The sequence below is a fragment of the Procambarus clarkii genome, chromosome 5 (assembly GCF_040958095.1).
Source record: "Procambarus clarkii isolate CNS0578487 chromosome 5, FALCON_Pclarkii_2.0, whole genome shotgun sequence".
NCBI classification, from domain to species: Eukaryota; Metazoa; Arthropoda; class Malacostraca; order Decapoda; family Cambaridae; genus Procambarus; species Procambarus clarkii.
Window position 1 is genome coordinate 17967851 of NC_091154.1, and position 13137 is coordinate 17980987.

Consider the following 13137-nt stretch of genomic DNA (forward strand, 5'->3'; position numbering starts at 1 on the left):
TTTTCTATCAGAATTTTTTTTTATCCATGTTAGAAGCTTACCTCTAATATGTTTCAGTTTCCAGAACAACCTCTTATGTGGAACTCTGTTCAAAGCCATTTTTTTTTTTAGGTCCAGATAGATGCAGTCAACCCAACCATCTTTTTCCTGTAAAATCTCTGTGGCTCTGTTGCATAGAATCCGAGTAAATTCCATACACAGGATCTTCCAGATCGAAAACCATACTGTCTGTGAGATATTATATGGTTTCTCTGGTACTACGTACCAGCTCAGAAGCTGGTTATTGATGAATCCCTTGTGCTTTTCAAAGGACGTGCTGCCTTCAAGCAGTATATTCCCTCAAAACGTCACCGATTTGGACTGAAATTCTTTGTGCTCTGTGACTGTGAATCAGGAATGGTGTTACACATGATACTTTATTCAGCCACAAATGTAGATATTCCTGCTAAGGACGAACATGGCTTCTCAGGTAGTGTGGTGAAGGCACTGCTTGCACCATATCTGAACAAGGGCCACATATTGTACACAGATAACTATTATACCAGTCCCGTGCTAACGAAATTCTTGCTTGATAATAAGACTGGAGTGTGTGGAACAGTAAAGCCAAACGAAAGGAAATGCCTGTGTTTGACACTGCTATGCAAGTAGGTAATTGCGAGGTAAGAAAAAGTGGTGCAATGCTTTCAGTGCGGTTGAAAGACAGACGTGAAGTGAACATGTTGACCACCATTCACCCTGGTATAATGGTGGACAGTGGCAAGGTGAACAGAACAACAAAGCAAATAATATATAAGCCAGATTGTGTGATGGACTACAACATCAACATGCGTTTAGTTGATAAATGTGACATGATGGTGGGTGCTGTAGTGTACGTAAAACAGTGAAGTGGACAAAGAAAATGATTTTCCATCTTATTGACGTAACAATGCTGAACAGTTACAACATGTTTCTTGTGAAGACAGGTAGAAAACCATATTTCCGTTCGTTTAGTTTTCAAGTTGTGAAACAGTTGCTAGGTAAATTTGGCAAGGACACAACTGGCATACAAAGACCCATTCGAGACCCAATACTGAACCATGCTCCTGCACCCAGGCTCGCTTACAGGGAGGCCTTTCTGATACACCAAATCAAGAAATTACCACCAACTGGAGCTCGTGCAGCAGGCCAGCGTCAGTGTGTTGTGTGTTCCAGTACCAAATTGAGGCCACAGAAACGTAAATTGGTGTTGACGTGGTGCGAAGCGTGTGCCGTCCCTCTGTGCCATATCGACTGTTTCGCACAGTACCACAGTGTAGTACTGTGATCATTAGTACTGGAGTACTAAATGTGTAATTCTTTGGTAAATAAATGTACATATCAAGTTAATTTTTGTGTTTATATTGAAAAAAAACCCAAATACATTGAATATTTCCTGTAAATTATACCATTTTGGTGGGCATACTTGTGACACTAATATGTGAGCGCCTAGTGAGTTTATACCATTTTTATTATATATAATACAACGTCTAATGCTAATAATTGGAACAATATTAGCAAAAAAATTTTTGTGTAAAATGACCCAAGAATACTGTAAATAATTCCTGCGAAAATAAATTCGCGGCAACTCGGGCCGCGTGAGCGGCCGTGAGTGACGGCTGGCTGACGCAGCACCCTTGAGCGCTCACGTTCTGTGACGTCATCGGCCAACTTCTCGGCTCAATTGTGTCATTGGTATGTATAATAGAATTTTTTTATTATTTTTTCCGTGCTCAGGAGACTCAAATTAACATGTTTAGAAGACGAAAAAAAATTTTATTTTTTTTTTTCTTGCGCACAGGGGTGTAAATGCCCCCAGGACCCCTGAGCAGTGTAAGGGTTAAAAAATATTGTGAGTTTTTTCCTCCTGGCGGCCTACGTAACGTACTATAACTGCCCCAAGTGGACTCGTCCAACACTGGTCAACCCATGTGCTCCCGTGCCTCGTGTTATACCACAGTGCTGCGCCATTAGTGAAATATTTTTTTAAATCTTTGTTTTCATAGTAACTTTGAACATTTTTGCCAAGACTATGTCTGGTAGCAGCATCAATCGTTCTTTAGGTGTTAAGTGGAAGAAGGTTGTCCTAGCAATTTGAGACAAGCTATGTGTTGTTCAACCAGTGAGGCGTCACAGGCAGCCAAATGCCTTCAACAAGTGAGGCGCCACAGGCAAGCCAAGCCCCTTCAACAAGTGAGGCGTCACAGGCAAGCCAAATGCCTTCAACAAGTGAGGCTTCACAGGCAAGCCAAGCGCCTTCAACAAGTGAGGCTTCCCAGGCTCCCCAAATGCCTTCAACCAGTGAGGCTTCAGCAGCTGGCAGTCAAAACTAACTTTGCTTAATGAACTGTACAGTACAGTAATTTTAAGTGTTAATTTTAGTGTTGTGTTAGTATAGGTTACGTAAATTGTTAAGAATTCTTAACCTCAAGATGTGTGGCATCAATCAAGAAGACGAACACCAACAAGGTTAGTTGAGGTTTCTAGTTGAATATTTAATAATTATATGTGGCAAGGCAATTCAAATTATGTTGTTTGTAGTATAAAAATAGTTGGAAATGGTCACTTTTGGACTCGTAGGGTGAAAAAGTACCATTATCCGAAAAATGTGATAATCCAGCTGGGGGTCCTTCCCATATAGTCCGGATGATCAAGTGGAGACAGTATACTGGGACTACAGTACATTAGTCGTCTTCCATATTTCTGGTAAGTCTCCCATCTCCAGTGACCAACTATACACTATGGAGAGTGGCCAGCAAAGTGCTTCTGCACACTCTTTTTCAATACCTATGATGAGATTTCATCTGGACCAACAGGCTTTCTCACGTCCACATCCAACATATGCCTCTTGACCTCATCTCTTGTAATTTCGAACCCCTCCAAGGCCGCCTGGTTTACTGCCACCTCTCTTAGTGCAGCGACCACTCCTCGTTCTATTGTGAAGACCTTCTGGAATCTCTTGTTGAGTTCTTCACACACCTCATTGTCATTCTCTGTGTACCTGTCCTCACCCGTTCTAAGTTTCATCACCTGTTTTTTCACTGTTGTTGTGGACATATGAGAGTTCGTTCAATGAGCATTCATATAACAGACACACCATATACTTGAATTTAGTAATGTATAATTATGTATGATGCACAGGAATAATGTTCCCTATCATAGGTCTTATGTTAACAAGGAAGAACATCATTTGAACATTAACCCTTAAAGTGCGCATCACGTCATATGACGTGTTGGACGTTGTTCCAGTCAACTACGCTTCACGTCATCTGATGTGTTGGAGTACTACGCAAGATTTAAACGGCCCGCGGATTCACGGGGTTCACCACACCTTCATCAGGGCTCTTGTAAACAGACGCCATTTTAAAAAAAAATCGTGGGCCAAACTCTCAGGTGTTATTGGCCTCAGTATTGAGTGAGCAACCAAGCCTGACGCACGCAGCATGAGCTAACAGCACTGCTGTTCAGCTTGTGACCACAGCATCGCCTAAAAATGCCAAAATATACTTGTTCATGCTATTATGTAGCAATGATATTATTACAGAAGACCCCTGACTGTGATAAAACTGACCAGGGTTCTGATAATAGCAGGATTGTGGTGATATTTAGTGCTGTGCGCCATGGAGGGAGGCTGGTGGCGATGTCTTCTGACTGTGTGTAGCCACCTTTTTATTGACTGCACTCAGCATACCAGCTTAGTGGTTCGCTATGGTGAACGCAAATGTTGATACTTATATATAACGTGTGTATAGAGGGTATAAACAGCAAGAGAAGGTTTGGAGCCGCCATTTTGGTGAGGGCGGTGGCGTCGTCTGCACGACGCCACCGTGCAGACGACGGTGTTGTTTACTGGTTACCACAATGGTCTTTGGGCACCATACCAGTTTATTTGTACAAGTATGGTGAATAAAACGGGTAGATATTTATATATAATGTGTGTATATAGCGTAATAACACCACACAGTATTGTTGGAGGAGAAATATTAGTGCGTCTGACCTTGAGGGCGGCAGCCATTAGCTGACTGTGTGAAGTCCTACGTCTTTGTGCCTTTACTCACCATACAAGCTTAGATGTACAGTTATGGTGAACAAAACATGTAGATACTTATATATAATGTCTGTATATAGTGAATTATAGAAAAAACAGTATTGTGGGAGGAGAATGTGGGTGAGTCAGATGACTGGAGGGAGGGCAGGAGTGGTTGGCTGGTACATGGCGGTCACTCCTCGTTACTTTTTGACTCATAATAGCTACTTAGTGGTTCGTTATAGTGAACAAAACATGCAGATACTTATATATAACCTGTGCTTATAGTGTAATAACCGACAAAGTATTTGTTCACTGATTGATGAACATAATTGAATCAACAATATGCACACCATATTTTTGAGTACAGCAATGATTCACTCATTTTATTATATAAATATATCAAACTACACACTATTGAATAATATTACAGCAAAAAAACTATGAAAAATCAATCAGAGTCATTGAAATAATTAGGTAATTATCTATTTGTGGCAACTCCGGCCTGACAGCTGGCGAGCAACAGACCGCCTGGGACGCATGTTGAGTCAGTTCCTATAATTTGCCAGACTTCCCCGCCCTATAGCGGGCAATATATGCTACTAACGATTTTTTTATTATTTTTCCCGTGATCAGTGAACACAAATTAACAGGTTAGGAAGAAAAAAATAATTTTTTTTTTTTCAAAATGACATGCGCCTGTGGGGATGACAGGATATTAAAACACTTTCGCCCAGGCATGACGCAGCATTGCATCATCCATTTACTGTCGGTAATCACGGGCATGACGCAGCATTGCGTCATCCACTTTAAATAATCGCCAAAAATCAGATTTTTATCCGATTTTTTTGGGACTGGTTTTAAAATGCGAGCCGATGTCTTCCCATTTTCTTTGTTGCGCCTCGTGGCCCGCAGGCGGCTCGGCACACACCGTCGGCCCATTGTTTTCGCTCCACTGTTGTGACTAGTGTCGCCTCCCCTTGCATCTCAAACGTGTGAACATTTCGGCTATTTTCCGTGCTTATATTTCTTACTGCGGCTTTAGAAACTATCTACGCTTACTGCACGATGGATAGTGATCATGAACAAGGCCCTTCCAGGAAGAAAATTGCGAAAGAAAGGCTTGAAAGGGCGGGAATTGGGAGTGTAGCTGGAAGGCGTCTGAGTGCTCACTCGCGGCTAACGTGTGGCCCATCTTCAACTCGTCGGCGGTTAGAGCGTGACCAGGTTTTTTATTTTATATGCTAATGTTCCTCTAGAGAATTCTATTGCGAACCCATTGAGACCAAAATGAAAGACCTAGGACGAAAATTGAGGTGATCAGAGTGAAAATAGTGAAAATATTTTATCGTGTTTGCGCGCTCCTGGGTAACTCGTTCGCACTTTCTCTGTTTGCTGCAGGTAATTAGCCGGGCTTTTGGAGTTTATATGCATTTAGTGCTGTAGAGAATTCTATTGCGAACACAATGATACCAAATTTAATCTCGTAGGACGAGAATTAAGGTGACAAAGTTGAAGAGAGTATACACTTTCAGAATTTACGCGCGCTCCCGTGAAACCCTGGGACCCAAATCGCGCAGTAGAGGGGTGGCGCGCGGGGTACGCCAAAGTGTTAAACCCCGAGCATGTTAAAGGTTAACCCTTAACCATTAAACCGCGCAAATCATATATATATATATATATATATATATATATATATATATATATATATATATATATATATGCTTTCAGTGACAAAACCGAAACTGCACATGTCATATATATACTGTATATGATTTCGTGTCTAGCGCTATAGTTTAAACGCTCTGCCTGGGATCGGGGCAGCTATAGCACAGCCATGACTGATAGTTGCCAGATGCCACCTAGACAAAAAAATCCTTGCAAACATTCTTGGGTGTGAGAGCTTCAGTATTGAACAAGCCACAAAGGCTGACGCACGCAGCACGAGGCCACAGCACCGCTGTTCAGCTTGTGACCACAGCATCGCCTACAAATGCCATAATATATATGTTCATGCTATTATTTAGCGATGATAGTATTACAGAAGATCCCTGACTGTGATAAAACTGACCAGGATTCTGATAATAGCAGGATTGTGGTGATATTTAGTGCTGTGCTCCATGGAGGGAGGAGTAATGCTGTGAGAGGGAGGATGATGGTGTTGTCTTTTGACTGTGTGTGGCCACCTTTTATTGACTGCACTCACCATACCAGCTTAGTGGTTCACTATGGTGAACACAAATGCAGATACTTATATATAACGTGTGTATAGAGTGTAATAACAGCAATAGGAGTAAGTTGGGAGCCGCCATTTTGGTGAGGGAGATGCATCGTCTACATCTACATCATGCATCTGCACGACTTATGTTGTTTACTGGTGGCCATTATGGTCTTTGGCCACCATACCAGCTTATTTGTACAGGTATGGTGAATAAAACAGGTAGATACTTATATATAATATGTGTATATAGCATAATAACACCACAGACAGTATTGTTGGGGGAGAAATATTAGTGCGTCTGGCCTTGAGGGCGGCTGCCACCAGCTGACTGTGTGAGTAGCTACGTCTTTGTGCCTTTACTCACCATACAAGCTTAGATGTACAGCTATGGTGAACAAAACATGTAAATACTTATATATAACATCTGTGTATAGTGAATAAATGCAAACACAGTATTGTGGGAGGAGAATGAGGGCGAGTGAGGTGGTGCTGAGGGAGGGAGTGGCAGCGAGTGTGTGGCGGTCACTCCTCGTTGCAATTTGACTCACAGTACCAACTTAGTGGTTCGTTATGGTGAGCAAAACCTGCAGATACTTATATATAACCTGTGTATATAGTGTAATAACAGCAAAATATTTTTTTATTGTTTTATGAACATAATAATTGAATCACTAATATGCACACCATAATTTTGAGCACAGCAATGGTTCACACATTTTATTATATAAATATATCACAATTCACTGTATTGAATAATATTACTGCAAATAATTAAGAAAAAATTAATCAGAGACATTGAAATAATTAGGTAATAATATATTTGTAGCAACTGCCGCCTGACAGCTCGAGCGGAGTTGACCTCGTCTGGCGAAGGCTCTGTCAACGCCCCTATTTTTGCCAGACTTCCCTACCATATTGCGGCTAAAATATGCCACCTACAATTTTTTTGTTATTTTTTCCGTGATAAGGGAACAAAAAGGAACACTTTTATAAGACGAAAGAATTTTTTTTTTTTTTTTTTTTGTGCCAGTGGGTGTTAAAGCCATTTGGACCCCTAGCGGTTTGAGGGTTAAACTGCGCATATTGGGGGGGCCCCAAAAGTTAAAAATGTTTGAATTGTGTAAAAATAACTTAAAAATGTTAACCAAGTCTCCAACTTATTGGCTTTAGTGCCGTGAAACTTTACTCAAAATATTTTCAGAAATTGATTTTAGACGAATTAAAAAGAATAAGAACCTTTTGCTGATAAGGAGAACAGCTCCTATTAACTGGAACTGAGGGATAATGCAGTAATAAAGAGATGCAAGCACCTGTCTGATGCTCAAAGAAGAATAGTAGTAAGAAGTGTCCACAAAGTGGACACTTCTGGTCCTTTTATAGCATTGCTGAGTAATACATAATAACACAAATAATAATGAGTAACTACATTATTATGCTCTATTTTGTTACGTATCATACAAATACATAATCCAATGTTTACGTATGTTACTTTCATCAATGTCCCAAAAAAAAAATTTTAGGGGAATTTTTTTTTTTTTTTTTTTTTAAGAATTTAGTTTTTTTTTTCTCCTTTGTTTATTATTTGATTTCGTTGCAACTTTTACATCCTGGAGAGTGCATACTCTTCCCTAACTATGTAAAGATAGAATGAAATTGGTCAACAAATAAATCAGTCACAACTCGTGGAACTTGGGACTTTGAATTTTTTTGGCTGACTTTTTCTCAGATTTCGAACTCTATTTTCTTTGTCTCTTTAGGTTGTTTTGATGATTAGGGACCAGATTAGTGCTTTTTCACTTACATAAAGTATACCCCCCTAAATATATCCCCTAAATCATTTAATTATTATAATTATCCCTATACTTTGCTTTTGGGGTGGGGGAGGGAGGTATTTTTTCTTGACTTCATTTCAACACCTATTGACCTACAACCTTCACATATTCGAATACGAATGCCAAACAATATTTATTAAAACATACAATTAAATTAACAAATTAGAACTACCTTTATTCATTGTCAATAACTTCAACTTCACTTATCTCTGAAACTAGTTTCAACTTTGAGTGGCTTGTAAAATTCCAGTTTTTGACCGATTCTCACCATTTTGACATTGTGTGCTCAGCTGTCTGCTCTACAATCCCTTGAGAATGGATTTTTCATAAACACTGCATGGTTGGAGTTATATATATTTTTTTGGTCTTAATTTGCCGCATATTTTAAATGCCACATTGACGATTTTTTTTATAGTAAACTATACTGAAAACCTGTATCTAATTTCATGAAAATGAAGGTCATATGTTATTCTGAGAGAATAACAACATCAAATGAACGATTTGGTGATAGTTTATATTTTTTATTCTGATTTGAAAATCTGAAATTTTCAATATTCAATTTTCAAATTATTTTTTATTCTCTTATTTTTCAAGTTATGGTGTGATCATTTAGACAATGTTGGAGCATTTGCCTTGCTGATAATGCACAAAATTTTTTAAAGTGTTTGTGCAAGTTTTAAAAACTTGAGTTATGTTAAATTATATATGTATGTTTTGCACGGTTTAAGGGTTAAGTAGTAGTAGTTTGATTTTGATTAAATTAATGCAATAATTTCACGAGTTCTGATGTTTTACTGATCATTCATACTTTTCCTTTACAGGTCATCACTGAACTGTATGAAGAACAGTTGCACTGGCAGCCGAGTCAGGCGCTCATGTAGGTGAGACAATTCTCCATGTTAGCACATATCAGTGTTGCAAACACAGTGATGCTGGTGTCAATACTAATCGCCTCAATATATGCCTCGATATCCAACCCATGTGAGAGCACACCCTTGGCAGCCAGTGTACATAACAATTCACCTCTTTAAGATTGCCACATGCAAAATTACCATCGTCTGCAATTGAAGATTATGCATTTTCACAAAGTGCTTCACATCTACTGACCTTCACCAGAAGTCGTGTGTGCTTAAATGATGTACGTTTTCACTTTAAGCATTGTAATAAAAGTGAAATATTTTCCTTTTGTGTTGTCCAAGATTTCAGTCTATTGAAATTCCACATTAGATTTTTTCACTTCTACCCCATTTTCTATGTGTAAGAAAACTTGATGATGTGATAATTTTTTAGTCATTACCTAACCTATATGTCCCTCATAAATTATTAAATTAATACAATTCAGTTTATGGCAATAAGAACAAGACTAGGAACTGCAGCGTACTGTATATATATATACGTTAGAAACAAAGTAGCATGCAGCAGCAGCCACACTTGTTATTCTAGATTCTTGTTAAAATTGTATTGATAAAAAGGATTTAATAAACAAAAAAATTATAAAACATTTTCTTAAAAACATATTTTAATGCATTACATAGAAGTAAGGTTAGAAGAAATAATCCCTTAATGGGAAACTAAATTGAAAAGGAAAAACTAATGATACACAGGAAGTTTATATTGGAAAAGTTGTGCACCCTGAGGATTCCAGATTTTGAAGAATATCTTGCTGCATAAATAGATATATGTTGTGTAGTATTTATACTATATCAGTATTCGGAGTTGCTTAAAGACAGTATGTACATTTTATCTGGTAACATTTTATGAGAGAAGCCACATTTTTGGGAGCATATCTTTGTAAAGAAAAAATACATCTGCATATATAATAAGAAACATGAGTCTTCATTCAGAAAAAGTACACAAGTGTACTATTTGTCAAAGGATTGTTTCATGTAGATCTACCCTAGTAACACACATGAGAGTTCATACAGGTGAAAAACCTTATCATTGCTCGCATTGTCAAAGGAATTTTGCATGTAGGTCTAGTCTAGTATCACATGTTAGAATCCATACTGGAGAGAAACCTTATAAATGTTCAGAGTGTTCAAAAGCCTTTGCATGTAAATCTACTTTAGTATCACATGTCAGAGTTCATACAGGAGAAAAACCTCATCAGTGTTCAGTGTGTTCAAAAGCCTTTACATGTAAATCTACCTTAATATCTCATGAAAGAGTTCATACTGGAGAGAAGCCCCATCAATGTCCAGATTGTCTTAAAACATTTTCTCAAAATTCGGATCTAGTTAAACATTTGAGGGTTCATACAGGAGATAAACCTTATCAGTGCACAGAGTGTTTGAAAGATTTCTCGGATAGCTCTCATCTTTTAAGACATATGAGATGTCACACAGGAAAGAAACCATTTCAGTGTTCGGTGTGTTCAAAATACTTTATACAAAAATCTAATTTAGCAACACACATGCGAGTTCATTCAGGAGAGAAGCCATATTCCTGTACAGTATGTATAAAAGTTTTTACGCGAAAATCAGACCTACAAACACACATGAGAGTTCATACGGGAGAAAAGCCTTATCAGTGTACAGTGTGTCTTAAAAGCTTTTCACAAAAATCAACTTTAGTAACACATACGAGAGTTCATACAGGAGAAAAACCATATCAATGCTCAATATGTTTAAAGCCCTTTAAACAGGAAGCCCATCTAGGAGCACATATGAAAATTCATTTTGGAGAGAAATCATATCGATGTTCAGAATATCTAAAAAACTTTAGGATAAAAATGATACAGTAAAATATAAATGATCATACTGAAAACAAATTGTTGGATTGTGCATGTCTAAATGTGAACTGTGAAATAACATACAGAAGGAAAAACAAAGTTGTTTATATGAAAGGTACAGTAATTTAATTTTTAATAGATTAATACGGGAAAGTTTGTGCAGTGTTGAAATGACATTTGGGTTTCCTTCTGTATATGACTTTGGATATTGATTTACTCTAGTGATCCATTTAATGGTTTGTAAAAGGAAGAAACCCTGCAAAATTCAAAGTATTTAAATGAGTTTTTATATAAATCTACACTGATGAAATAAGTTTCATGCAGGAAAAACTGCTGGATTAATTGAATTAATCCGTTCCACACCCCCTAAAATATTAACTTAAAAATACATTTTATACTGAATACAATTTTTTTTCTCTAACTACCATTCAGTACATATGTTTATCTTACCTTTATGGAGAACTCTTGATGCCATATGAAAGATGGTGAGTAGGGGGAGGAAGAGAAGTGTTACTGTTTTGAATGGGGAGTCCCCTTCCATTATAACATCAGGCAGTGATGACTTCTCTGGCGTACACACTCTCCTACATTTTGCCTGCACACCACTAGGACCTGGTTGTGGTTCATTGCTTGTTTGTCTCACAAAAAATTTGTCCATGGAAATTTGCTTTTCCCTTCGTTTTCCCAAATGTTTTCCCAACATTTGTCTGTATTGATGCATCACAGTGTCATTGAAAAGGTTGACGCAACGGCCTAATGTAGCTTGATTTGGGTGAGTCGTTTCAGCAAAAGTTTGCAGTTCTTCCCATACTGCACACATTTTCTTAATTTTTGAGGAAGGGACATTTTGTACTGCCTTCTCCCCTGAAGAAATTTCCTCAGCTACCTCTTGTTGCTGCTCCTTTAGCAGGACTTGGAGTTCTTTGGTGGTCAGTTCTTCGCTGTGTTCCTCCACCAACTCCTCAATATCAGCACCATCCAACTCCAAGCCGAATTGCCAGCCCAGATAAACAATTTCCTCAACAAGATGCATTTCAGGTTCAGACTCAAACCCTCAAAGTCTCGTTCTGAACACATTCAGGCCACAATTTTCTCCAGCCAGAGATCATGGTTCTTACAGTCACTTCTTGCCAGGCTTTGTCTACGAATTTTAAAGCACTACAAATGTTAAAATGGTTTTTCCAGAACTCTTTGAGGGTGAGGATTGTGGCATCAGTCACTTCGACATATCTCCGAAAAAGTGCTCTTTCATAAAGTTTCTTAAAATTGGCAATGATTTTCTGGTCCACAGGCTGAAGTAGAGAAGTGGTGTTGGGAGAAAGGAACTTTACTGTAACAAAACTAAATTCCTCCATCAATGAATCCTCCAAGCCCGGAGGAAAGGCAGGAGCATTGTCGAGGAGAAACAGGGCCTGGAGTGGCAAACTTTTCTCCTGCAGATATTTTTTGATGGCACTTCATTTACCCACTTGGTAAAAAATTGCCTCGTCACCCATGCCTTAGCATTAGCCCTCCATATCACACACATTTTGTTTTTCTGCACATTATATTTTTTGAAAACCCTTGGATTTTTGGAATGATACACAAGCTAGGGTTTAATTTTCAAATTACCACTCGCATTACCACACAGCACAAGAGTAAACCTTTCAAGTTTCATAGGCTTGTGTCCGGGCAATGACTTCTCCTCCTTGGTAATGTATGTATGTCTTTGGCATCTTTTCCAGAATAGCCCTGTCTCGTCACAATTGAACACTTGTTGTGGTAGGTATGCCTCACTGCACAAAATCATTAAATTTGCCAATAAATCTTTCACCAGCTGGTTTGTCAGAGCTGGCACTCTCTCCATCTCCTCATAACACTATTAATGCCACTTCTTTTTCAAAATTTCTCAAACTATCCTCTGCTCACCTTAAACTCTTTCGCATCTGCATCACTCATTCCAGGGGTTTTCTTTATAAGATCTTCATGCAATTTCCTTGCCTTTTCACAAATGATGATATCTGAAAAACTATCACCTGTTTATTCCTTGCTGTGTACCCAAATTAATAACAACTGTTCAACATCCTTAAGTGTTTGTGTTCTGTGTTTTGTGATTATTGCTACGCCTTTTGCCACTTTAGCATTCATAATGTAATTTTTCTTAGCAATTATGGTGATATCGTTGACTGAGACTTGTTATACTGTGTAACTAGTTGAGCAACCTGCACACCATCTTCATGTTTACGAATATCTCTTGTTTTTCCTCTATGGTCATTCTTACGTGTGTTTTCATATGTTGAACCTTACCACTGACTTTCTTGGGACCCATGGT

General features: G+C 38.4%; 1 protein-coding gene across 5 annotated transcripts in view; it reads left to right on the plus strand.

Annotated features, from left to right (window-relative positions):
* Nucleotides 1-11924, plus strand: part of LOC123763930 (zinc finger protein 271) — a 62344-nt gene extending 50420 nt beyond the window's left edge. For 4 of the 5 annotated variants that reach the window (XM_069339809.1, XM_045751269.2, XM_045751260.2 and 1 more), the window contains exon 2: nucleotides 8917-11924. In XM_069339809.1, coding sequence (XP_069195910.1) covers nucleotides 9924-10838 — 915 coding nt within the window. In that variant the 5' untranslated portion in view covers nucleotides 8917-9923 and the 3' untranslated portion in view covers nucleotides 10839-11924. Of the gene's footprint in view, nucleotides 1-742; nucleotides 1711-8916 lie in introns of those variants that run through there. The other variant, XM_045751278.2, reaches the window with a different exon arrangement.
* Nucleotides 11925-13137: the final 1213 nt, after the last annotated feature.